The sequence below is a fragment of the Fusarium sambucinum genome, chromosome I (assembly GCF_050947815.1).
Source record: "Fusarium sambucinum isolate potato_lamoka chromosome I, whole genome shotgun sequence".
NCBI classification, from domain to species: Eukaryota; Fungi; Ascomycota; class Sordariomycetes; order Hypocreales; family Nectriaceae; genus Fusarium; species Fusarium sambucinum.
This window is the reverse complement of record NC_139294.1, coordinates 6,050,627-6,074,162: the sequence shown is the minus strand read 5'-3', so window position 1 is coordinate 6,074,162 and position 23,536 is coordinate 6,050,627. Positions and strand designations below refer to the sequence as shown.

At 46.3% G+C, this 23,536-nt stretch overlaps 11 protein-coding genes across 11 annotated transcripts; 5 read left to right on the top strand and 6 right to left on the bottom strand.

Annotated features, from left to right (window-relative positions):
- Positions 1–301: 301 nt before the first annotated feature.
- FSST1_004681 (Aldehyde/histidinol dehydrogenase) lies at positions 302–1,912 on the bottom strand (the record flags this gene model as incomplete). Its single annotated transcript, XM_083230880.1, has 2 exons — positions 302–718; positions 767–1,912. 2 exons carry the CDS (start codon positions 1,910–1,912, stop codon positions 302–304), a joined length of 1,563 nt encoding a protein of 520 aa, XP_083088111.1.
- Positions 1,913–3,170: 1,258 nt separating this feature from the next.
- FSST1_004680 (nucleotidyltransferase family protein) lies at positions 3,171–3,767 on the top strand (the record flags this gene model as incomplete). Its single annotated transcript, XM_083230878.1, has 1 exon — positions 3,171–3,767. The coding sequence occupies one exon, from the start codon at positions 3,171–3,173 to the stop codon at positions 3,765–3,767; it is 597 nt and encodes a 198-aa protein (XP_083088110.1).
- A 127-nt stretch (positions 3,768–3,894) lies between these two features.
- FSST1_004679 (amino acid/polyamine transporter I) lies at positions 3,895–5,627 on the bottom strand (the record flags this gene model as incomplete). The annotated part of the gene is made up of 4 exons (XM_083230877.1): positions 3,895–4,353; positions 4,398–4,727; positions 4,774–5,439; positions 5,487–5,627. 4 exons carry the CDS (start codon positions 5,625–5,627, stop codon positions 3,895–3,897), a joined length of 1,596 nt encoding a protein of 531 aa, XP_083088109.1.
- Positions 5,628–6,095: 468 nt separating this feature from the next.
- Positions 6,096–7,299, bottom strand: FSST1_004678 (uncharacterized protein; the record flags this gene model as incomplete). Its single annotated transcript, XM_083230876.1, has 5 exons — positions 6,096–6,471; positions 6,517–6,659; positions 6,704–6,922; positions 6,967–7,065; positions 7,111–7,299. The coding sequence occupies 5 exons, from the start codon at positions 7,297–7,299 to the stop codon at positions 6,096–6,098; spliced, it is 1,026 nt and encodes a 341-aa protein (XP_083088108.1).
- Positions 7,300–8,678: 1,379 nt separating this feature from the next.
- On the bottom strand, positions 8,679–9,742 carry FSST1_004677 (S-adenosyl-L-methionine-dependent methyltransferase; the record flags this gene model as incomplete). Its single annotated transcript, XM_083230875.1, has 3 exons — positions 8,679–9,145; positions 9,192–9,288; positions 9,344–9,742. The coding sequence occupies 3 exons, from the start codon at positions 9,740–9,742 to the stop codon at positions 8,679–8,681; spliced, it is 963 nt and encodes a 320-aa protein (XP_083088107.1).
- A 1,473-nt stretch (positions 9,743–11,215) lies between these two features.
- On the top strand, positions 11,216–13,790 carry FSST1_004676 (FAD-dependent oxidoreductase; the record flags this gene model as incomplete). Its single annotated transcript, XM_083230874.1, has 4 exons — positions 11,216–11,517; positions 11,568–12,207; positions 12,258–12,940; positions 12,998–13,790. The coding sequence occupies 4 exons, from the start codon at positions 11,216–11,218 to the stop codon at positions 13,788–13,790; spliced, it is 2,418 nt and encodes an 805-aa protein (XP_083088106.1).
- Positions 13,791–14,525: 735 nt separating this feature from the next.
- Positions 14,526–15,778, top strand: FSST1_004675 (M28 family metallopeptidase; the record flags this gene model as incomplete). Its single annotated transcript, XM_083230873.1, has 4 exons — positions 14,526–14,681; positions 14,730–15,141; positions 15,188–15,492; positions 15,542–15,778. The coding sequence occupies 4 exons, from the start codon at positions 14,526–14,528 to the stop codon at positions 15,776–15,778; spliced, it is 1,110 nt and encodes a 369-aa protein (XP_083088105.1).
- A 1,336-nt stretch (positions 15,779–17,114) lies between these two features.
- Positions 17,115–18,819, top strand: FSST1_004674 (major facilitator superfamily domain-containing protein; the record flags this gene model as incomplete). Its single annotated transcript, XM_083230872.1, has 3 exons — positions 17,115–17,372; positions 17,417–17,650; positions 17,701–18,819. 3 exons carry the CDS (start codon positions 17,115–17,117, stop codon positions 18,817–18,819), a joined length of 1,611 nt encoding a protein of 536 aa, XP_083088104.1.
- A 124-nt stretch (positions 18,820–18,943) lies between these two features.
- FSST1_004673 (glutathione S-transferase family protein) lies at positions 18,944–19,802 on the bottom strand (the record flags this gene model as incomplete). The annotated part of the gene is made up of 5 exons (XM_083230871.1): positions 18,944–19,112; positions 19,171–19,319; positions 19,376–19,597; positions 19,647–19,711; positions 19,766–19,802. 5 exons carry the CDS (start codon positions 19,800–19,802, stop codon positions 18,944–18,946), a joined length of 642 nt encoding a protein of 213 aa, XP_083088103.1.
- Positions 19,803–20,433: 631 nt separating this feature from the next.
- Positions 20,434–21,174, top strand: FSST1_004672 (uncharacterized protein; the record flags this gene model as incomplete). Its single annotated transcript, XM_083223774.1, has 4 exons — positions 20,434–20,701; positions 20,761–20,892; positions 20,950–21,086; positions 21,139–21,174. 4 exons carry the CDS (start codon positions 20,434–20,436, stop codon positions 21,172–21,174), a joined length of 573 nt encoding a protein of 190 aa, XP_083088102.1.
- A 204-nt stretch (positions 21,175–21,378) lies between these two features.
- FSST1_004671 (major facilitator superfamily domain-containing protein) lies at positions 21,379–23,061 on the bottom strand (the record flags this gene model as incomplete). The annotated part of the gene is made up of 4 exons (XM_083230870.1): positions 21,379–22,435; positions 22,481–22,646; positions 22,697–22,847; positions 22,897–23,061. 4 exons carry the CDS (start codon positions 23,059–23,061, stop codon positions 21,379–21,381), a joined length of 1,539 nt encoding a protein of 512 aa, XP_083088101.1.
- Positions 23,062–23,536: the final 475 nt, after the last annotated feature.

Here is a 23,536-nt window from a genome sequence, read left to right as displayed (position 1 = left end):
AATTGTATTGTTCCATCACACATTATCTTGACCGGGTCCAAAACAGATCCATTCAACTAGAAATGACGGGACTAGGCGACAAAGACATGGGATATTTGCTCAGTCGAGGCTGGCCATGTGGATAACTAGGTCGAGAAGTTGCACATGGAACAAAGAACTTGCAAGGCTTATCTAGACGCCACCTTGTTTTATTGACGCGACAATAGACGATGATCAGCGACCACCCACGCAGTGACCAACTACAGCAGGTTTGGGCTTGAATTAATGTCTTGTGGGTTACCACTGTTTCTTTGAGCTCCTCTCAAGAGTTGGTGGGCATACTCGTCAACTTCTCACCGGTACTAGCCTCGTCCGCTCTCCAAAGCGAAGTCACAGTCTTCCACTGAGTGTAAAATCTCAGTCCGTCCTTTCCGTAAAAGTTGGCCAAACCAGTACCAGCCACACTTCTCTTGTTACCCGTGAAGGAAAACATGGGCAGAGGAACGGGAATCGGCACATTGATGCCAACCTGTCCAGCGTCGATCTCTTGCTGGAACAAAGAAGCCTTGGCGCCGTTGTTGGTAAAGATGACCGCACCGTTGCCCCAAGCGTTGGAGTTGATGATTTCGATTCCTGATTGGAGAGTATCGGCTTCCATGCACAGGAGTACAGGACCAAAGATCTCTTCGCGGTAGCACTCCATCTCTGGTGTGACACCTGCGATAACTGTTGGGCCGACCTGCAATAGTTAGCACCTTTGTCTTCCTTTACTGATTGTTTCACTTACCCAGTTGCCATCGGGGAAACCCTCGGGCTTCCAACCTCTGCCATCAAGGAGGATCTTGGCACCCTCCTTCTCGGCACTGGTAATAAGAGCCTCACAGCGGTCACGAGCTTGGGGTGTAATGAGTGGTCCAAAGTCAGACTTGGAGTCGAATCCACTTCCGGCGACATGATCCTTTCCCTTTCTCACTAGATCATCCAACCATTGTTTCGCGTCGCCCAGAGTGATCAAAACACTCAGAGCCATGCATCGCTGTCCAGCAGCGCCAAAGGCGGCGCCGGCAATTGAGTCGAGCGCGTGGTCTTTGTTTGCGTCCGAGCTGAGAAGCGCATGGTTTTTTGCGCCGAGGTTAGCTTGGACGCGCTTTCCATTGGCTGAGCCACGTTGGTAAATGTATTCTCCTGCTTTGTTTGATCCAACGAACGAGATAGCCTGGATTTCTGGTTCGTCGAGGAGGAAGTTGACCGTATCCTTTGACCCGTGCACAACGTTGACAACGCCAGGTGGGAAACCAGCCTCTCTGCAGAGCTCGGCAATCATCATGGCTGCTCCAGGGTCACGCTCTGAAGGCTTTACAATCATGCAGTTTCCAGTCACTGTCGCCAAGGGCAGAGACCACAGAGGAATCATAGCAGGGAAGTTGAATGGGCAGATGGCGGCAGTGATACCAAGAGGCTGTCGATAAGACCTTGTTTCCATATCCTTTGCAACCTCAAGAACCTCTCCAGTGAGCTGGGTGGTAATTCCACATGCCGTCTCACAAACCTGCAATCCACGGAGAACATCACCCTTTGCATCCGCGAAAGTTTTGCCCTGTTCTGTGACAATGCTTGTGGCAAGGTTATCCATGTGCTCACGGATCAGATGTGTCAGTTTGAACATGATCTGCTGACGCTTGATAATGCTTGTTCTCTTCCACGCAGGGAATGCAGCCTTTGCTGAGCGAACAGCTTCTTCGAGTTCATCTTTTGTGCTTTCTGGGACACGGGTAATGATGTTGTTTGTTGCTGGATCATGAACGTCGATCCATTGCGTTGTCTTTGAGGAGACGAGCTTGTTGTCGATGAAGTTCTGGGTATCTTTTGGAGAAGATAGTTTCTCGTGATTGCCAGGGTAGATGATAGACTGGTAGATTGAAGTTGAAGGCATTTTGAAGATAATTGAATGATGTTTGATGGGAAAAGAATAAAATTGAAATGGTTGATATAGGAGAGGCGGAAGGTTCCTGAATACGTGTAAGATAGTCGGCCGGCTCCGGAGGCAGACCGACAGTTCCGTATATTTACCCCGCACTCTCCTGAGTCTTGTCTAGAGAGTCTTGGTCTTGTGACGGTTTATCTGGTACCAAGCTAAGCGGGGCCGATACCCGCTATCAGTTGTCTCTGAGTGTCATTGAACGGAGGAGACCTATCAAATGTCATGATTAAAGACATTGTCGTGCTTGTGCAACTGTTGTTTCTATGATACGTGGCAGTATACTGTTGTCGAGTGTTCTGCGGGTTCCAATTGGCTCTGAGAGCTGAGCAGATCTCACCGTGAAAGACAACCAGCGCTAATTCGATACTGAACAATGGTGGAGTAGTTTCCTCTGGACCGGTATCGCTTCCGACACCATCTTCAACATTGCCGTGTTTCAGTATCCTCGATAGGCGATGGATATCAAACGATAAACCCACTCTTGGAGATATACTAATATACTTTTAAAGTCAGAATCATTTGTAACACTTATAGTTGACAATTTACCTGAAGGAACTCTAAGTCTTGTCCTCACTTCAACAGTGTTGCACGGTTCAAGGCGGTGAGCTATAAGTAGACAAGCCAGCGAAAATGGTTGACATCTGATAAATGTCTGAAGAAAGAGAAGAAGCTATTAGCTCCTCAATGGGAAATTATTCTCTATATAACTGAAAACTGCAAGTTCACTTACTTCTGCCTTCCTAGGCAGCTATAGATTGCCTGGCTCTTTGTCCTGTAGATTGGTAATCTTCCTTTGTGATGGTAGACACAATCTAACAACATGACAACAGCACTGAAATGTTTTCAAACGTTATCAGGCAATCCAGATATCACAGAGATAATTGACAAGATATCATTGACAAAACTAGTTGTTCTTTAAATGTTAACAAATAGTTGTGTTGCAACTAGGGGACATATCCCAAGCCAATACCTTACACAGATGACCAGTCACGGAGCCAATGGTCCAGATATGAATTGCGAAGCTACAAGGTGCTCCGTATCTATCTTCTCCTAAGCATTTCAACAAATTTGAACATGTTTTTTGTGTCTCGCAATAGACCTGTGTAATCGTGCAGCATTGCGTCACGTGCTGGCAAACAATCTAATCACATCAAGGTCACCCGAGTTTTCTCCCAAAACATCAACGTGAACACCACAAACTACCGCAACCATGGACGCCAGCTTATTACCTCTGAACGACCAAATATCGCGCTTTCAAGATGCGGTAAAACACAACAAAACTCTCATGACAGTTTTATCACGCGCTGCCGAGATGAAACTCCCCAATTGGTATCTCGCTGCCGGTGCACTCACGCAAACCGTCTGGAATGTCGTCACAAACCGAGACCCAGAGCAGGGCATAGACGATTACGACTTGATCTACTTTGATGCCTCAGACCTGTCATGGGAAGCTGAAGATGCCGTCATTCAGAAGGGAAAAGAAATCTTCAAGGACATCCCTGTTGAAGTTGAGATTCGCAACCAAGCGCGAGTGCATCTTTGGTATGAGAAGAAGTTTGGACGGCCTTGCCCTCAGCATCGCTCTAGCGAGGCCTCTATGACTACTTGGGGAACTAATACGGCATTGATCGGTGTGAGGTTGAGAGACGACGGAGAGTGGGATATCTATGCGCCTTGGGGTCTTTCCGATATGTTTAGGCTTATTGTGCGTCCCAATCAGCAGATCATGACTGAGGAGACATACACCAAGAAAACAACGCGATGGATCAAAATTTGGCCTGAAATCAGAATCATGCCATGGAAATAATCGTGTATCTATAGACTTTAACATATTAGAACGCGCTGATCTCAACGATTGCACGGAAAAGGATCATAAAATGACAATTTTGGACACCAATCTCCATCTCGTCCCTGAGCTTTAGATTTCAACCTGTCTAAATTTCCACCTTGGGCCCAACATACACCTTGTTGGCAAACCAAAAGTAGTAAATGGTAGCAAGAATAGCAATTCCACCAGTCATTAAAGGAGCATAATTCATGGTGGCAGCATCCACGGGAGTTTGAGGTGGCCACAAGCTAAAGAACCAAACAATGAAGATGAAGATGCATGCAAAGATGTTGTTGGCAATACCGACCATACCCTTGAGATGCCAAGGTCCCCATTCAAGAACTTGTCCATCGCCGGCGATATTTCTGATCTTGTAATTCTTGTCGCAGCGTCGATAGAGAAGTAGTATGGCGGGCATAAAGTAAGATGCATAGAGGCCGGAGATTGCGACTGAGATGATGGCATTGTAGACTACTTCTGAGCCGAGGTTGATGAGGCCGATTAGGCAGGAAATAAGACATGTGATGGAAATGGACCAGACAGGCATGTTGGTACGAGGTTCCACCTGAAATGTTAGTTAAGAAGCTTCACAAGGGATAGAGAAAGTACCTTTGAAAGGGTGCCTGAAAAAGGCATGGCGTTATCACGAGCAAAAGCCCACAGCATACGTGATGTTGAGGCGATGACACCAACAGTAGCTGACAGGGTCATGAGAACAATCAATGATGCCATTCCTGCTGTTCCGTTAATGGACCCTGTAGCCTGATAGAAGATCTCCATAAACGGATATCCGGTGGGAGACTCGACAGCTGCGTCAATGTCTGTGGCGCTGTAAAGCATGGCGATGATCATTCCAAAGCCCAGTAGGCCATTAATAGCAATACTGCCCATGATGGATCGAGGAACCACCAAGGAAGGGTTTCTGACTTCTTCACACATCTGAGGTCATTAGTGGTGCTCGTAAAAAAAGGAAGGATTGACTTACATGGAAAGAACAGTCAACACCAGTAAAGGAAAAGACGCAACCCAACAATCCCACGAACCAAGAGAGACCTTGCGTAGGCCACTCACCACCGTTCCTCCACTCTGTAAAGACTTCAGTTCCGTTGTCGTTGTCTCGGAAAACAAGAAGCGTAATAAGAATGGCAAAGAACCCAATGAGATGCAAGATCAGAATCATGCCTTCAAGAATGGGAAGTAGAGCGCTGACAACAGTATTGATGATGATGGCAACCAAGATGCAAGCCCAGATCAAGAGCGTACCATGCCACGTCTGCGCATCGTAATCGGGGCGCGTGAAAATGACTAGACCCTGTATCATTGTCGCCGTGAGGAAACCAGCTGCTGCAGAGGTTCCCTGCCAACCTGCAAAGTTCATCCATCCGGTGATGTAGCTAAGGTACTTCGAGTACCGAGGAGGTGCGAGCATGGCGACCCAGTGGTACTGGCCAGCAGCCATGGGGGCGATGGAAACGAGCTCGCAGAGGGTCGCGAAGGAGCTGAGGACACCGATCCAGACGAAGATGAAGCCGTAGATTATACCAGCGCTACCACCGTTCGTGAGGCCGGGTGCGAAGTTCATGAGGGTTCCCTCCCATGTTACGAGGACGGCGCAGCTGAAACCTAGGATTGTCCACCCTCCAAAGTTTCTCTAATAATGGTCAGTGGTGGAATTGGTGCGCAGAAAATGATATTTACCTTGAGTACTGACTTCTTGCCCAGCATGTTCAATTGCGCGCTGTCCATGTGGTCTTGGTCACTAAGTTGTGAGACATCTTCCACTGTAGGTCGGGCATGCTTGCCAGCAGCCATTTCGTCGAGTTCGTATCGATTCGCCATTTTGAAGGTGCCGAAATGGCGATTAGAAGTCGAAGAGGACAAAACTAAGAGAAAATGACACCTCGAAAGCGAAGAAGGTGCAAGTAATGGGACAAGGGAAGAGAATCGAACGAACGACGGACGACTGTTTAAGACAAATAAAACCCGCCTTCACATGCAGTTGGTTGGGGTCTGACCTAAAGTTCTGTGAACAGTAGCGAGGTATCCCTGTATAACCCTGGCATGTACTGTGTTGCACGCATATCATTCTTACATGGGATAATACAGCGACCAACAGTCGATGGAAAAATAGAATGTATGCATAAGACCACTTCCACACACTGAAACTTTCCATGTTGATCATATCCCTGTCCAAACACAGGCCAAGTCCTCGTTTAACCTCACTCTGGCTAGCCTGGAAGCATTCTAAAAGGGCCGCCGCGGACACCATTACTGTAATTGTTACGCTAACTATCCGTACCAATAACTCTAATTCCCTGTACCAGCAGAAGGATCGACAAGGGCTTCCTGGCTATTCTGCCGTGCCACATTCATGTCCCATGTCCCACCAAATTTTGCCGTGGTCGGTCTACCTGTCAACTCAAAGGCCTGCCCCCGAGATAAAGTTCCCCCGCTCTTGGTATTGTTACTTCTGCTCAATGCACCAAAAAGGTCTCCTGCTCCCATTTGCCCAGACTCCAAACTCTTCAGAAATCGCCACCAGAAAGGGATGCAGGTTGTCATGACGCCGAGGCATTGTATCACCTGATTGATGATTGTTGACATCCACATGTCAAATATGGGGTTTGATGACTTCAGTGCGTGGTTGTAATAAACTATATGAGATATCGTTGGTGGGATTGTTCTCAACTGTCAGCGATTGGCACAAATTGTAGTCAAGTTTGCTTACAGAATGCGGGATCCAAACACTCCAACGACCATGGCTTTAGTCCCCATAGGCATTTGTAGATGAGCCATTATCCCAAGAGTGAATGCAGTAATCAGAAGATCGGTGGCAATATTCACCGCGTCGACATAAATCCAGAAGGCTACCTGCACAGCATTAGAAGTATTCGACGAATATTGGGAGAACATACCATATTAATACATCGTCCATTGATATAATCCCATGGACTTGCCAACGAGCAAGCAAAGCTTCTCACCAACACTGCAGATATGGCCCAACCTCCAATGAGTATCTGAATCGACAAGATCTTTTTGTGTGAAAGAGGCGACATGTTCCAAATGGTGGTCATAGCGGAAAGCTTGGACAACCCCAGGGTGATGAAGAAGAGTACGTCGGATCCAAGTTGGCTCTGTGAGAATTAGATGCGCCCACAGTTATATGAAAACACTGTACCTTTAATATTGAAGACACTTGCGATGATGATACATCAAGCCTGCCTAGTCCATTAGAGCCCTGTAAATAGACTACTGTCGATTGAGCAATTGCAAAAATCTGGAAACTGTCAGTAGACTGTAGAAACCCTGACACGATACTAACCATTGCCGTGAGTATCATTATCTCATCAGAAGTAAAGAATGTGGAGAATTTGAGCCTCTTGACGGCCGCAAGTCGAGTAAGAAGGCGAATAAAGACTGAGAAAACCGTGACTACCATCAATATCATAGACACCGCCCGTACGACGGGAGACTTGTTGAATGGCGTCTCATGCTCGCGTGCAACTAGCATTTCGACGTAGAGTGAATCCCAAGACAAGAATTGAGAAAAGAACGTCACGAACCAAGCCACAGAATGGGCAGGTCTACATTGATATGCCTTCCGTTACTACTGCAAGGTACGGATACGATTTCTCTGTGATGACTGTACCATGGCCCCGGTATGTATGCCAGTGCAGGATATCACTCAGCGCAGTTTGTGTTGGGTATCTTTGTCAAGGTTGCAAGGCATATAACACGCAATTTTTGCAGATGGATGTTGGTTACACAGCGTATGAGAATGGTCAAGACCTGTAATTTTGGGAAATGATTACGGTATTGGTTCAACAATCGTGCCGCAGGTCATGGCCGTCATAAGCTATCATCACTCAGTTAATGCCATACCTCCAGGTAGTATGCGGAAGGATCACATCCATAATAATCCTCGCATAAAGGAAAAACAGTCAGAACATGTATCAAAGTTTATAACATGCAGATCGTATCCATGTCAAACCACGTATCTTGCGATCTCTCTCGAACCATCCATGTCTGAGCCAAGATGGGTAAATCCTCCTCACGGCCGGAACCAACATCCGACGGGCCTAATTTGTCGATCCGAGTGTAGGATTTGAACCCAGCAATTAAAGTCTTGCCGACCGTTTTGCAGATCTTGGCTTTGCTGGAAATGTCACCGGGTAGCATGCTTAGCGATCCGCGTTACGGCTACGCCATTCATTTCATGTGCATCTCAGGGGCTCCTGATTGACTGTTTTCCTCGGACGATGTTATGGATAATTTGCTTTTTACTTTCATCAAGCTTGCGCTAGCTAGAATATGTGGGCTCATGCTTCCCTACATCCATGTAGTCACTTTCATTATCGGCTAATGACTACACGAAGCCCACGGACTGAAAACCCTTCAGTGCCACTACTGAACCTTTATCGTCATTTTGATCCGGATATTGAATTAAGGTATCTGAAATTGCGTAGGTGGCGCGATTCTGCAGTAAGACATCTCCTTTATGGAGTTATGGCCCCGAAAGCTTTGTCAGTTATCTGTCACTTATCACGAAAAGAGGACACGGGCAAGGGTTGGCACAACGTTGCATCCGAATAGCGAAGCGATCCAATGAGGACTTGTGAACAGGGTTGCAATGTTCAGTACCAACAACAACGTACATTATTTAGGATCAGATCATTGCTCACAGAGTGGCTACCCCTTGTTGAAATTGCTTGAGATGTACTTCTTGGTATCATCTCAAATCGGTAAAAGTTTTAAGGAATGCAACTTCACAAGTCATGTTATTTGACGTTCAAATACTGCCATTTCTTTCTGATGAGGCTTGTTTCAATAAAGACAGTGTTTCAAGATCAAAGGGATCTATAGTAACAAGAAACACGCAGATATCGATGCTCATACCCTCTTCACAATAATAACGGCGATGGCAAATCTTTCTGCCAGGCTTGATAAATCCAGTGACCCTGCGTCCTCTTCGGCTGCCTCTCGCAGCTTATTCATCAAAATCCTGACAATGTCGTCTTTCGTTCCAATTAACTCAGGATTGGCTTTTTGCCAACGATTGACCGCCCCAAAACTATTGACTAGTTTTTCAAACCTTTGAAGTGTCTCTTCTAGTGGAATATCACTAGATTTGCTGTCCATCATGTAGGTCTTGGGAAAATACCCATCCTTGGCACTGAGTTCGTGGCGGGCAGACGATTGACGGTCATACAATGAAGCAGTGACCGGATTGTCCCAAGGCATGACTAGGTTGACATATCCGTCGTGCGTAAGTTGACTGCCCTCCGAGTTGTACGGAGCAAGTACATTTTCTCTAAAGTCTTCAATAAGAGCTTGTACTTCGTTGTCACCAAACGTATCTAATAATATTAACATGATAGGTAATAGGTGAGTTGCTGTGCATACCGGATTTCCTGAAAACTGTCCATATGGCAACGGTACCACCCGGTTTCAATAACTTAGCAGATGCTTCCCAGAATCTTGGCATTTCGAACCAATGAGCCTATAGGAATGTCAGTCACATATATTTCAACGTCAAGAACCTTAGTAGCAAATACCGCAGTGGCTGCTGTGATGAGATCAACCGAAGAATGATCGAGACCATCGATCTTGTCAACTTCTTCGGCACTACTCAGCTTGTATACGATTTGAGTATCTGCTTTGGATAACCCTCCGATCTGTTGAGCCTTCTCGATCATACTGTTCCCCGGGTCGGCGCCATAAGCAATATCAAAGTGCGGTGCCAACATTCGAGTTGCTAGACCAGGTCCACATCCGACGTCCAACACAACTCCATTTTGACCACCAGTTGAACTATGCAGTTTCAAGACGAAGTTGATAAGGTCGTCTGAGTATCCAAGTCGTCCTTCGGCATAGTTTGATGCTTGTTCGGAAGAATAGTTTCGGAAGATGATGTCACGTGGCTTGTGTTCTGCCTGTGGCATTGAAGTTGCCATTGTGAAAGGTCGATGGGAGAAATTTTCAAGAGTTTAATGTGTTCTTTCTATGATAAACATTCATCGTAATTGTGCGAATATTTGTATTCCAACATCAAGAAGATCGGAAGATATACTAAGCACCGGTCCGGGTCGATGACGTGGCTACGGATTATGAATTTTAGCCTTACGGAGTCGGACTACTGTATCAACCGGGATACACAGATCTGTATAACAATTGAACTCGTCCAAGAATAATAGTAAAAAAATTGTAAAAGTATTTCATAAATGGAAGCATAGTGTGCATTTGTTTATCAGGTTAGCCTCAAAAGAATGTTCTCTATAAATCAAGGGACTTACCACTGTCATGCCAATGCCATCATTGTCTATCTCGGCCTCTGCCCGCGCGTCTCATTCTTCTTTCTCTCGTTACTTACGAGCTTTGATTTCTGCTTCGATTTGCTTCTCAAGAGCTTCACTTTTGATCTCATCAGAAAATTTCGCTTCCTGACTCACGTCTCGCAACAAGTAGTTGTTAACATCACCTCGGCCGCGATGTTTGACAATACCTAGTCGAAAGATACAATCTTCAACCAGACTATCCTCGTGAACATACTGAGATCCTTTGACCACCTTGATATTTTCATCCAGAGCAGGTTTCCAACTGTCTTGGTCTTATGACACGTCACTCGTCATTAGGGTGTTTGGAAGAGGTTCAGCCTGTTGAGATAGGCTTTCCACTCGCTTGAGGCGAGGGCAGGGTAGTCTCATGTATTTCGCAACCGAAAATAACGCATTATGGGGTAGATGTCGTGATGATGGATAGGTTCTATTAGCTTAAGTTGTAAAATATCGCCCATCTGCAGAACGAAATTATACCATGAGATGTTGATTTAGACTTTAGATATTTGTTGATCATATGCATCTGTCGATACCAGATTCTGAGTAAAAGATTTGGATTTCATGACGAATATTAGGCCAGCCTCGGGGTCAATGGAAAGTCCGCGGACCCAATAGAGTTTCGTTTTCGTTTGAACGATACTTGTCCGTCCAATGATAAGTTGACTCGTCAAGGAAAATATATCAGGGTCCATGTTTGCTTGATAATGAATCTCGCTTCGATGCCTCGGCAAATGTGGGATCTACTACCCTTATGGTAGTATTTTGCTCAAGCCAAAGTTTCGTCTGTGGAGATTTCGATGCCAGAATTGTATTTCATGACGAATACCCTGCACAATGATCAACCGCCGCGCTTTAACGACCGTATTAGCGACGATCATTTGTTTACGACCCATTTATCATGTTGAATTTAGTTTCATTGTAACCCGAGTATCCGAAAATCGGTCATCGGTAATGTCCGTTGTAGCGACAGGCAGGCCACATACAAATAGGAGAGCAACCTTTCAGCACGTCAATTATTCGTACCTCTCATAATCAGAACGTGTTGCTTCTTCCGTCCTCAACATACGAACCTATTTTCAAAATCCTCATACAATGGATAATTCGAACCCCAAAGTGATAATTGCAGGTGGAGGTATAGCCGGCCTTTCCCTCGCCAACATGCTTGAAAGGGCTGGTATAGACTATATTTTACTCGAATCATACGAAAGAATTGCGCCGCAAGTAGGCGCCAGTATCGGTCTTCAATCAAATGGACTTCGAATCCTTGATCAGTTGGGATGCGCGGATGAGCTCTTGTCGCTGGTTGATCACCCACTGAACAATTCCTACATACGAAATCCCGATGGCTCCATTATTAAACATCACAAGAATGTACATCAGCTGCTGGAAGAAAGGTGCGTCTAGTGAGAGCTAATAGTTTGTCATTTATTCTAATCATGGGTAGACATGGCTATCCAACCGTCTTCATTGACAGGCAGTCCCTTTTGGAGATCTTGTACAACAATCTAAAGTCGAAAGATTCGATACACCCTGGTCAAGCTGTCAAGTCTGTCTCGGAAGTAGACAAAGGTATCGAAGTTATAACCGACAAGGGCAAGGTATTCAAAGGAGATGTCCTCGTCGGAGCGGACGGCATTTACAGTACTGTGCGGAAAGAAATGTGGCGCATTGGCAATGAAGCATCGCCTGGTTACTTTCCTGACGACGAATGGTCAAAGGTACCGTGCTATTACAAGTGCATCTTTGGTATCTCACATCCTATCGATGAACTAACAAAAGGAACGCACTACGTCTACAACGACAAATTCTCATATCTGGTGATGAGTGGACCTGGTGGAAAGTGGTACTGGTTCCTATTCGCCAAATTGCCTGTTCCTCTATATGGCAGTGATATTCCAAAGTACACGAAAGAGGATGAGACAAAACTTGCTCAGGAGCATGCATCTGATCAAATCACTCCTCAAATCACCTTTGGTGATCTATACGAGGCCAGGGCCAACTCAACACTAACGCCACTCCATGAATGGGTTTTCCAAAAGTGGCATTACAATCGGATCATTACCATTGGTGATGCAGCCCACAAGGTATTATGTGCAGACTTCTCACTTACTTCCATATACTAACCAAAGCTTAGTTCGAGCCTTTGACTGGTCATGGAGGAAACGGTGCTATCGAGACCGCTGCATCTCTTATAAACCACCTTCTTTCAGGATGTCCTAACTGGAGCGACTCCGAAATCAAAGCTGCGTTCAGTGCGGTACAAGATGAGCGCTTTGACAGAGTACAATGGCTTGTTAACGATGCTCACAAGAATCAACAAATGCATGCCATGGCGACACCTCTCCTTGCATTCATCGCCCCAAGATTTTCTGGCCTCATTAACACCAATACTGCGATGCGTCTTGCCGGCCGCAAGTTTGTCGATGGCACTCACGTGCACAATCTTCCCATACCTGAGAAAGCACACTCAGTACCATTCACCGATCAGCTACCTGCCAGACCCTTTTCTTCGACTGCCCTCTTAGGCCTAGGTGTATTGAGCCAAGGTGCACTATTCCGACTGGCTAACCAGGTGCTTCTTCCGCTACAAATACCAACTAGCTTCGCTGGTGGTGCCCTGGTGACTCACTACACAGGAGTGGTGGCAATAGATAAGATTTTGGCGGCTCTAGGAGCTGTCTTTGGAGTTCTTCTTCAACCAGAGAACCGGATGGCAAGATTACAGTGGATCGCCTTCACTCCACTGTTGGTGTCGACTACTCTTGACTGGACTCTAGAAAGTTATCGGGTCGGTTCAAAGGGCCTTCCCACCTCGTTGTAAGTTACAACACACAAACCCAATCATGAAAATACGTTATTAACATATTCAAATAGCCCATCCATCTTCGGCTCCATTTATCAGCTCCAGGGAATTGGTCGAATTGCGCCTTTGTATCACATGATATCAGTTTGCGAACAGATTGTCATCGACGGCATCTCTACTGTCACTGGCCGCTCCATTGATGTTGAAACCGTCAAAGCTTCTGTTCCGGGACTAGCACTTGGACTCGTCATCCCTACTGCACTCATGATATGGCCATGGAACGACAAGGCCACTTGGCAGAAACTGATTGCCTTCTGGCAACCGTTCCCAGTTTACGTTGGTTTGATCACTGCTGGCGTGTCAACTGTCCTACGTAAGGTGAAAGGTAACTCAGCTACTCATTCCAGCTCAAACGCATCCAAGAAAAGTGGCAAGGTTACAAAGAAGAAGGACCCATCTCGTTTATTGCTGAGATATATCTATGCAGGCGGAGCCGTGACCGCTGCAGGGGTTCATCTCTGGTCGTTCTATCAGATATGGTCTGATCCGAATCTTAGTGTCTCAAGTGTTTTTGGCACTGTTGGATACTTAGTCTCTGGAAAGACAGGTTCCGACTCGAACACCAGGATTGCGGAGTTTCTACAGCGCGACATGTTCCTCAATGGCGTATCTGTCCTCGTACATAGTATCTATCGTACGTTGGATCTCAGACGTGTTGGATACATCACAAACAAGGAAACTGTGACTGCCTCTTTGGCAGTATTGATTGCACAGCCAATTGTTGGACCAGCTGCTGCTCATATCGGCTTTCTCGGATGGAGAGAAGAGATGTTCTACCGAGTCAACAAGAAGATTGAACTCTGATTATATTGTAGAAATTTGTAATTTATTTTGTCCGAATAGAAGCTTTGTCGCTAGTCCGTCTCTTGTGTCCTCGCCAAGTGTCATATCCCAAGTCATGTATATCCGGAGCTAAACATACAGAAACTGACTAGTCGGCCAAGGCATAGATTGATAGGTAGATAAGAACCATCAACACAGCTTCCTCATTCATCGTTTAAACTACGCAATCGCGGCCAAAAGTTCCTCAGCCAATCAGACTCGGAATGCCTTCTCGTCAGCCAAAGACATGGCTACTAGAACCATGTTTCAAACCCCGCCCCAATGCCAAGCTTTGACAAAGTACCTCACTAAGTGATTAGCGACCTGCCAGAATGAGCAATGCCGATGCACAAGCGGCCCGTCAATACCACAGTCTCTATATAGTAGAGACACTATCACACGGCATTGAGGGAAAATAGAGGAAGGTCCACAGCATTGTTATGCTTATTCTGTAGATCGTCTAACTGGAACTTGTGAAGGTCACATTGGCAAGACATATGAGGTCAGTATCTCAATTGGTTGCCTGTTGTTCCTCCTGCCACAATGGACTCGGCGAGGTGTTGACGCCCGGGCTCTTGCTTGTGCGCCTTCCTAACATAGATATTCGGAGGAACAAACACCATTTCTATATATACTCAGTCTTGGCTCATTATATCTCGAGTTTATCAAGTCAAGTTTCTCTAGCGACTTCGACTCAACTTGATCATCAACCTCACTATGCGTGCCACTCTCGCCCTTACCACCCTTCTGGGGCTGTCAAATGCTGCCGCCATTGAGCCTCGCCAGTCTCGTGAGACCAAGCTCTACAAGATCGAGCTCGGACCCGATGACGTCCGCACTGTCACCCAAGAGGAGAAGTGGGCGTTGAGAGCTGTTCGTCACACTCTACCTCATACCGAGCATCTTTTCTAACTATCACAGGAACACAAGCACTTTATCGACATCACTGACCTCGATGAGGTTGGCTACAGCCTTCAGTTCCTCGCTAGCTTCCCTAGCGCTGTCGCTCAGTCTACCGCCGTCAAGGCCTTGTTGCCCAAGCTGAGCCAGGCTAACCTGCGCACCACTTTGACGACCTTCTCCAACTTTTACAACAGATACTACACATCTGCCTATGGAGAACAATCCGCCGATTGGTTGTTCCAGCAGGTCGAATCTATCATCTCTGCTAGTGGAGCCACAGGTGTCAAGGTTGCCAAGTTCAAGCACACTTGGCGTCAGCCCAGTATTATCGCTACTATTCCCGGAAAGAGCGCTTCTACTATTGTTGTTGGTGCTCACCAGGACTCCGTCAACAGCCGCAACCCTACTGCAGGTCGCGCTCCCGGTGCTGGTAAGTCTTAGTCCATATCTCACATGACAATAGCTCACTAGTCTAGATGACGATGGTTCTGGAACCGTTACCATTCTCGAGGCCTTCCGTGTCCTCTTGAGCGACTCCCGTGTTGCTTCAGGTCAAGCTCCCAACACCATTGAGTTCCACTGGTACGCCGGTGAAGAAGCCGGTCTTCTCGGCAGTGGCGCCATCTTCAACCAGTACAAGCGTGAGGGTCGCCCTGTCAAGGCTATGCTTAACCAAGACATGACTGGTTACGTCAAGCCTGGTACCAAGGCCGTTGCCGGTATCATCACTGATAACGTCGATGCTGGTCTTAGCGCCTTCCTCAAGAAGGTCATTGCTGCTGTAAGCAAACTCACAAGCACTAAAAGATTACCGACTAACTTGACGGTAGTACTCTTCTCTTCCTACTGTCGACTCCAAGTGTGGCTACGGTTGCTCCGACCATGCTTCTGCTAATCGAGCTGGTTACCCTGCAGCTCTCGCATTTGAATCAAGCTTTGAAGATAGCAGCCCTTATATCCACTCTGACAAGGATACCATTGACACCGTGAACTTCAGTCACATGCTTGAATTTTCCAAGATTGTTACTGGATTTGCCTATGAGCTTGGGTTTGCTACAAACCTGTAGTTGGCTCAATGACAATCACGCATCCTTACCTTTGGGCCAGGAGGGCACGGTAGTTGAGTAGGTGTCCATTCAGTTCTAGTTTAGCACGTATAGAATACGAGTTCAACATTGTTTTGGATCTATCATCTAGTGTGCTTTAAGAATGTAACGTCCATGAGAAGTAAAATGATCACGCGGTGGCTCTAGCTCACAAATGTCGTAGCATATGATTGCAAGATGTATTTACATTTTTAGAACACACTTTGAGTAAATACCGCTATCTGATAACCTCAATTGTTGTCGTGCTACTGGGTCAATATCCATGCTTCAAACCGTCCCAGGACTCCAGGAGATTTACCAAACACTGATCGACATGCAGGGTAGCACTCGGACTGACACCGATCATCAATTGCTCAGCGTCACACTCGGCATCTAAGCAATATTGCCATACCAAGTGTCGTGTTTATGCCGTTTTTTTCAGCCCAATGTCCAGACACAAAGAGCTCTTAGCCAAAAGTCTAAACATTATATGATCTGCGACGGTCAATTTGTAATCACTCATGGTGATACTTTGCGATCTGCATTATGCCCGCCTCACCCCAGCTTTTAAGATATGCCGGTGGCTGTGACATTCTAGCGGGCACTTAGAACTTCCAAAAGCCCGAGATCAACTCTCGGCTCGTCCCTTGTCGGTGGCCTCAATAATAGTCAGGGCAAGATATCCTATTATAATTGACATCCTGTCATGGGTATTTAATACCCATGATTAGGCTCATAATCCTTCTAAGCGCCTCGTTCCCATTCGGTTTCATCCGAGCACTGACCAGCATCCCTGGACTAGGCGGCTCCTTCGGCACTTGAGGTTCAGCCCGTCGAAGGATTACTAAACGCACTTTTAGTTTCCGCGGAGGGCGAAGCTCAACGCTTAAGAGATAGTTTATCCCAATGACGGGCCGTTAGAGTCTACTATAAAACATCCCTTGTCTGATGTTGGGCTCTAACAACGTCACCCCGGCCTCGTTAGATGAATCAATCATTCAAACCCTTGTTTCGGCACTACGAAAACCAGACTAAAAGATGTGAAGCTCAAACACCACCAATCATAAGGTTAAAATCTCAAACACGCCCGTAGTTTAATTGCATAGATCCCCCTTGGAAGTATTAGTATCCTTTTTAGGTTAGTAGTGACAATCGTTTGATATAACGAAACTTTGTTTATCTTTATGACCTCTCTCGGCATTTCGTTCGATTAACGAGTGCCAGATTGATAAATCTCCAGTTTTCCCCAGTATCTATTTCGAAAAGTATGCCACTCACTCACTAATAATCATTTCCTATGTCAACATCCTTGACCACAATGCCGTCTTTGCCAAGCCCTACAGCCGCTAAACGCGAATCTCTACCCACTGCAGGCAGTGTTTTCTTTGTGTCTTCTAATGGTCGCGTTCTCAAACTACCTATCCCGAGCAGTTCCTATCGTGATCCACTCACTTGGTCATCGACAAAGCGACTCCTAGCGTTTTGTGCTTTGCAAACCCTCTCTATTTCTGCGTCTTTTGCTTTGAACTTGCCTGGCATGTTGATTCGGGCAATTTCAGACGAGTTCAAGAACAAGGTAAGATTAGTCATAACTATGTGGTTTCCCACTAACATCTATAGGGCACTGGTCCGTTTGGAGTAGAGTCACTGTCGTCCGCCATGACACTGTTCACAGGTTTTGGGTTTCTCATTGGCATTCCTTTGTCTACAGCGATTGGTCGACGACCGGTTTTAGTCAGCGCGGCTGTCATCACAGTCCTCTCAACCTTGTGGGCTGGGTACGTGGAAGAATTTATTGAGTTGCTTGCTTCTGTTTGCCTTCAAGGATTGGCAGCTGGATTAGCGACTGGCATGGTACGTAACGAGTTCTTGTTGTAGAACAAGGGTAGGACTGACCGAGATAGATAATTCTAATTCTGATCGATGCCACTTTCATACACGAGCGCCCTACTGCGTTATCTCTATTCTGGTGTCTTGGGTCGGCTGCCATTAAATTGTCAACCTTGGTACTGCCTTATACCACAGACTTGACCTTGACATGGCGATGTGTCTACCGAGCCTGGCTCGCTCCATGCATTGTTGCTCTCATACTGGTTCTCATCTTTGTTCCAGAAACCTTCTTTCTCCGACCGCCTGTTGCACTGGACGGAAGGGTCTTGGTCCAAAGCGGCTCAGAGAAAGTAGAAATCTATGGAGGGTGGGATGAGGTTGAGGCTCTACGAAATGAGAAACCTTTACCTGATATACCCTCCACTTCGTCGTTTTGGTCCCACTTCAAAGTCTCGAGAGCGCCCGGGACTACTTGGGCCTCTGCGGCAGCTACCTATGGACAAATGCTCTTGTGTATCCTCAACCCCCTCACATTTTGGGTCTCAATTCTCGCAGGGGTAACCCTTAGCGGTGTGATCTTCTTGAATCTTACTCAGTTCAATGTCATCATGTTGGAAGGGGGAGTCAAGGATCCAAAGGCAATCAATGCTTATCTTTCTGTCTCAGGCATACTTGGCTCTCTGTTGGCTTTCCCAGCGATGGGTCCCTTTGCAACATGGTTTACTCGCTATCACAGTTTCCGCGCAGGAGGCATTCGACATGCGGAAGTTTACCTGGCTTTATTCGCTGTCCCTGTCATCACTGGAATGGCTAGTGTCTTGATCAATGGTCTAACAATCATGCGAGACTGGCCCACAACCTGGATCTATGTCACTTCTGCTCTAAGCATTATCAGCTATCTGACAGGCAATGTCGCCTTTACTCTCTGGATCACCGAAGCATTCCCTAAGTGGGCTGCAGCGGCTCAGGCTGTGCAACTGTTCACTAGCAACATGGTCGGATTTGGGATTGGTACTGGCATTGCTCCTTGGGTCCAGAAGAACCACATTGTCGAGCCCACTGTTCTTCTTTCTGTCCTTATAGGTGTCCTTGGCACTCTTGCTGTCCCCGCTGCATTTTGGGGGAAGACAGTTCGGCAGTACATACATGGCCGGTGGAGTGATTCAGAAAGGACTGCTCTGCGTCCCCAATAGAGAAACCTGTTGAAGAGTGAACTAAATAGTTGAAATTATAATTAACCCTAATACAATCATTTGTTCAATATACAAGCCTGCTGATGATGTAAATCTGTAGCCGTGAGGACTTCGACCTCGTACGTTATTTGTAGGCAGCCTTTACAGATGGAAGATTGTTAAGACGTTCATGCCAAGCTGAAAAGTTCGGGTATTGGTGCACGACATCATTTCCCTCCCACAAAGACGTTTCGAATAAGGGATGCTGGCTAATAACTCGGTTCCACGGCACAAATGCCAGATCGGCATACGTCCTGCTCAATGTGTCCATTAGCCTCAATTGTAGAGTTGTCTACTAACGCTGATACTTACAGTTTGCCATCAACAAGATATTTCTTGCCTTCCAAGATCTTATCGAGAACAACGATAACACGGAGGATCTCTCCGGCATAGCGTTGCTTCGCAATAGGGATGTCTTGAGGACACTTGTGAAACCACATGGCTTGACCATAATAAGGACCCTTGGGCAAAACAGGTTAACAAACAATAACGAATCATCTTGGTGTTGACGATATACCTGACCAGACATTTGGAAGTGTAGATACTGTTTTATCTCCCATTTATTTGAAGGGTTTGTACCGCTCAACCGTTTGTTAATGTCGTACGTCTCAACTAGATATTCCATGATGGCGCCAGACTCCCAAAGCATAATATTGTTGTTGGGGTCATTGATGGCCGGTACCCTGCCGTTGGGATTGATTGCAACGAACCAATCCTCTTTCGGGTCATCGACAACAATCTAGTAATGTGTGAGCCACTTGACTGATGCAATCGGAACGGTGACGCACCTTTGTATATGGAAGAGCCAGTTCCCCCAGAACGATGATCACCTTGAAAGGGTTGGGGCCAGCACCTAGCCACTAAATTAGATCTAAGTAATCATGCTCAATCAAAACTGACTTCTTACTGTGAACATAAACTGTGATGGGCTTGAGCTCAGACATTGTCACTGCGACTCTTGAGGGTAAATAACTGATTCATTCACATGCACATCAGTCGCGGGTTGCAGATTTATACGCCAAGCTATTAAAGTTTTCAATCACGTATGAATCATTACTAAAATCCACTAGCCACTCACGCGATAAGGGTAAAAGCACAACAGGTCGGAATTGAACTTGGTCCAATGCCTAGACGTCGATCATACGCCACTCGCGTCGGTGTCGGAGGCTACGGCTACCGATAGAGACGAAACTCAATGAGGAAAGGCTTCTTGATCATTGTCACGTTAATTCAAATGGGGTTTGGATCAGTGATTCAGCAAGTCTCGGGTAAACGCGTTACTAGACTGTCATACACTTGAAGAATTCAGCAATCGTAGATCCTGTGGAACTATGATAGGATATAATGAAGGCCTACCCAGGATACTATTTCTGATTGCCTATGATTCAATGCTGCTGCCGCTGAAGCTAGTATTGTGATTCCTAAAATGTGATTCCATCATGCGTGATTGAATGTCAGCAGGTCGTGAGCCTCAACATATATAACGGCCATAAAGACCCAGATGGAACACGCAAATCTACACCAGTCCCTGCTACAACCAAGCTACTCACTATCATCGACAAATTTAACCTCAAGATGCTCGTTTCAAAGATTCTCTTGGTCATCGCGACCACCTTCAGTGTCGCCTTTGCAGAATACGGCTGCGGCGAGGTCAATGTTGTCTACACGTTAGTCTACTCTATCACCGATGAACAAGCAGTATTTTTTAATCTGAATATGTATCTCAGCGGACTCCCTGGTCGACACAAGTATGTGAAAGAACAAGGGGCTGACCCCATTTTGACGGAGAAACAAATTGCGGACCACATGCGTGAGATGCGCGAGGCAGGATACAATGTTCGAGGTGTGAATTTACTAATAGCCCTTAGAAACTGGTTATTGGATTTGCTAACCGTTACCAAGGAATCTGGCGAGGCCCTGAGATTAACGGATCTCAATTTGCCGAGAATGTTCAAGGTGTTGACTGGCACGCCGCTGGCGTTGGATTCGGGATCCGTGGATCCAACATTTCTGAGCTCACAGGCCTACTTGAAGGTAAATACGGCTTTATCTACTGGAACAGGGTAATGTTAAGCAACTAACAATTTCCAGAGAATCTTGCTATCTATCGTGAAGAAGCACCCGATGCGAAGTTTGTCTTCAACTACAGCCCTCTTAGCTTTCTATGGTCTGTTCAAAGATATTTCCCTCTCTCCAGCAACTGTAAAGACCATCCCGGGAAGGACCTAGTAAGTAACTCTAGTCGCATTGGCCGAGTACGTGCTAACAAATGGCTTATAGGGGTTTATCACTCTGTGCGATGAAGCCTGCAGTTAAGCTTTGCTGTGTTTTGGTTCTTGACTTCATGTCCAAAACGTCTCATTTGGGGTCCATTCACGACTTAAAAGAACAACTTGCATCTGAAGAAGGACCAAGCATGGGAATAATATATCATTTCCTTTGTCATTAGAACCAATAACACTCACTATACACGTTCTTTATCGTCATCTTCTTGAGGACATCCTGTGTAATAGCGTTCCACTATAGCTTGTATCGGTAAAGGGGGCTATGTTCACCCATATCCTCAAGCTCATCGTCCGTGTACTTGCTTCGAATCTCAGTCTCACTCATCTTGGCCCTCTTCTTGTTAATCATGACCAAGGCTGACTCAAGGGAAACAGCTGCAAGGATACCAGCAACAGCAAATCCCAAAGAGGCGCCATATCCGGTGGTGTACTTGGGCTTCTCGCTCTCGATGTAGATGTAACTTCCGTATATTCCACCGATAGTACCCGCACAAGCCAAATATGCGATGCTGATGGCTCGCTTTGTCGGGTTGAGGGTATTGTCGATGTTCCAGGCGCTGACTCCGGGTAGAATAGGATACATGCCCGAACAAGCAAGACAAACTGCAAAGTAACAAACTCCAAGATTCTCTGTGATAAACTCCGCCTTAGTCATCAAGATTGAGAACGCAACGATGATGCAAAGCTGGGGTCCCAGGATAAAGGGCATTCTCCATTTGTAGCGGTCAGCAGCTCGCGCAATGAGATATGAAGAAATAGCTCCACACATGTAGGGAGGAATGGTCATAAGCTGAGCGTTACTAGATGAGAAACCCATGCCCTTGGTGATGGAAGGCATAGAGAACTTGAGACCATAGTTGGGTGCAGCGTTGGACCATGACATAATCGTCAAAAGGTAGATCTTCCAATCCTTGATAACGGAGAACAAAGCGCCCTTGTCAGAAGTCTTTTCTCGATATTCTCCTGAGTTGGTGACTCTCCTGGAAGCTTGGCGGAGTATGAGATATCGTTTCTCCTCGTCGGTGAGCCAGTATGAAAGGGTGGGCGAATCGATGAGGAAGAAGTACGTGACGAAGGACATGACGACTGTGAAGATACCTTCAATGAAGAAGATCCACCTCCAGCCATTTTGACCACCGACGCCGTCCATCTTGGCAATTGCGTAGGCGAAAAGCCCGGAGAAGGCACCACCAGTGGCTGCTGAAGTGTATAGGAGGGCGACTCGCTGTTGCGTCTCGTTTGGGAGGTACCATTTCGAAATGATAAGGATCGCACCAGGAAAGAAGCCGGCCCTAACTTGTTAACAGATGAATAACGTAGTGAAATGATTTACTTACTCAAAAAGACCAAGAAGGATTCGAATAGCACAAAGTTGACCAAAGTTGTGAATCAAGCCAGTGCATACCACAACAATACCCCAGATAAACATGATGGTAGCCATATACTGAGAAGGCTTGGCGAACTTGTTGAGGATCATGTTGCTAGGAACCTCGGCCAAAATGTCTGGTTGTGTTAGCATTTACTGAGGATGAGCAGGTTCTAGTTGAACTTACAAGGAATAAAGTAAATAGATAGTGCGATGTTGTATTGCTCTCCGGTCATCTTGAGATCCGGCAACATTCCTTCGATCTTTGCGTTTCCAATATTGGCCTTGTCAATATATGTGACAAGGTACAGAATAGCCAACATGGGCATTAGTCGCCACTGAAAGTGTCAGCTTTGAGATGTTAATCGACCTGATCGCGAAACATACATCGATCTTTGACAAGACCTTCTTCCTTTTCTCCTCGGGGAAGTTGGCGACGAACTCCAAGTCTTCAGCTGAGAGGCCATTGTTGGTGTTGGCCGGATTGACATTGTCGAGGTGGACGGCCTCAATGTCTTTCTGATCAGAAAGCGAATTGCTTCGTGGAGCCATTTGAGCAGATTCAATTTGACTCTTTGTTTGATGGTTGATGGAAGCTGAGTCCCTGGGTTGGATGAGATTGAAAGTCTGGGGTATCAAGATGTTAATTTATGGGATCCAAAAAGTTGGACAAGAACCACTTGGTGTGTGCGGGGTATGGGGTAACGAATCTGGGGAAGGATTGCCCAGGGCCAGGGAAGCTTGTTCTGCACTAGGGAATATGCTTCAGGCTTGAGTCATGGTGCCTCCATGAACAGAACTGACCAGTAGGATCGATGACCGAACAGCGCATCGTCAGTTGTTGTTCTTCTGGTGATATTGCAATATGGTTGTGAGTGTGCATCATTGTAATATGGTATCATGAACGGACATAAGACCGGTTCTCATGATGCGTCGTTTACAATTGAGATGGTCCTATGGACACAAGGTATGTGTCCTAGCATGCGGCAAGATAGGCAAGTAACCCTAAGCCATGACTTTCAGGATC